Source organism: Octopus bimaculoides, chromosome 23 (genome assembly GCF_001194135.2).
Source record: "Octopus bimaculoides isolate UCB-OBI-ISO-001 chromosome 23, ASM119413v2, whole genome shotgun sequence".
In the NCBI taxonomy this organism is placed as follows: Eukaryota; Metazoa; Mollusca; class Cephalopoda; order Octopoda; family Octopodidae; genus Octopus; species Octopus bimaculoides.
In genome coordinates this window covers 10,091,070-10,092,690 of record NC_069003.1, presented here as the reverse complement: position 1 = coordinate 10,092,690, position 1,621 = coordinate 10,091,070, and the positions used below count along the sequence as shown (strand labels likewise).

General features: G+C 38.8%; 1 protein-coding gene across 1 annotated transcript in view; it reads right to left on the bottom strand.

The window, feature by feature from the left end:
- Nucleotides 1–1,621, bottom strand: part of LOC106871914 (uncharacterized) — a 5,031-nt gene that overhangs the window by 1,470 nt on the left and 1,940 nt on the right. Inside the window, exons 2-3 of the mRNA XM_052976106.1 lie at nt 1,452–1,580; nt 743–844 (exon numbers count right to left, since the gene is read on the bottom strand). Of these exons, the coding sequence (XP_052832066.1) occupies nt 743–844; nt 1,452–1,580 (231 nt within the window). The remainder of the gene's footprint in view (nt 1–742; nt 845–1,451; nt 1,581–1,621) is intronic.

Sequence of the window (1,621 nt, the reverse complement as noted above, 5' to 3'; positions counted from 1 at the left end):
TTTTTGCATGACATTATTGCCCAAGGCTACCGTGGTCTTTTCCGTAGGCTTTTCTTTCCGCGGATAAACCTAATCTGTTTTCCATTTTTACATTAACATTTCTGTAGCACGCCGGGCAAAATGCTTAGCGGTATTTCGTCTGCCGTTACATTCTGAGTTCGAATTCCGCCGAGATCGACTTTGCTTTTCATCCTTTCGGGGTCGATAAATTAAGTACCAGTTACGCACTGGGGTCGATGTCCCCTCTATGTTTGGTCCCTTGTGGGCAGTAAAGAAATAAGACGCTTGCTTCCTAACCACATAGTTCCGGGCAAGTATCTTCTACTATAGGCAAGTGTCTTCTACTATAGCCTCGGGGTGACCAACGCCTTTTAAGAGGAATTAGTGAACGGAAACTGAAAGACGCCTGTCGTATATATTATGTATGTATGTACATACATACAAGTATATATAGTGAACCTACAGTTGTTTCAAACACTTATTTCTTTAATTGATTATCAGGTTGTTTACGCCATGAAACAAACCATTTTTTCAGTTGAATTGAAAATTTAAAATTTTGTTCAGAAAAAAAGACAAAAATGTGGAATGTGCGTTGACCCTCTCATTTTGAGAGTCTCTTACTATATATGAATATACGAATACATAAACACGTGTGTGTGTGTGTGTGTGTGTGCGAGAGAGAGATGGTGTGTGTGTGCGCGCGCAACCGTTCAGAAATGTGAAATAATAAATCAATGAATACCTGTATAGTCTCCTTCACATAGAATCTTGGCTGTTTTGCCAGAAGCTGTCTGTGGCCATTTATTTCCGTCATTGTCTGTTGAATTGCTGCACATCTTCGCCCCTGCAGAACAGAAATTATATAAGAATCGAAACCATAACATACATACTCATTCTTAATACTCGTTCGGTGTTTCGAACGTAATTTTGCTAATCAGTGGTGTGTTTCGTTGCAGAACAACTCCTTCATGATGAACTTGAGTTCATAATAAGACCGATTCATTAGTGCAAAGGACTCTGGTGTTTCAACATTGCTGTGTCTTGCCAGCCAGAAGTAATATTCCTGGACTAATAATTCTATCCCACACTCGAGGCCTTGTTTCTAAATTCCCTGAACAAACTGTTTTCTGGTCTGTGCCAAACAGTAATAAACCGTCATATGCACGCCATTGATATCGGGAAACCGGGCCCATGAGCCTGGCTAGGCTTTAAAAGGGCGCATTTATTTTATTATTATTAAAACTTATCAAGTACTAGGATTGATGTGTTTGACCAAAACCCTTCAGGGCGCTGCCCCAGCATGCTCTCAATCCAATGACTGAAACACACAAACGATTAAAGAGAAACACTTAAGGTTGTGCTCCAGCATGGCTGCAGTCAAATGACTGAAACAAGTAAAAGAATAAATGAGTAAAAAGAAAAAAACATAATGATAGGCATGTAAAACGTACCTTGAGCAATAAATTCAAGTACTGCTTTCTTTATCGGTCCTCTCTGATCATCAGTTACAGCGTAGCAAATAATAGACTGATCTTTTGTTACTCTGTCTAAAGTAATTTTAGCAGTGTTTCCTCCTTCAGCTGAGTTGAATAAAAAGAAAAATAATATATATATATATATA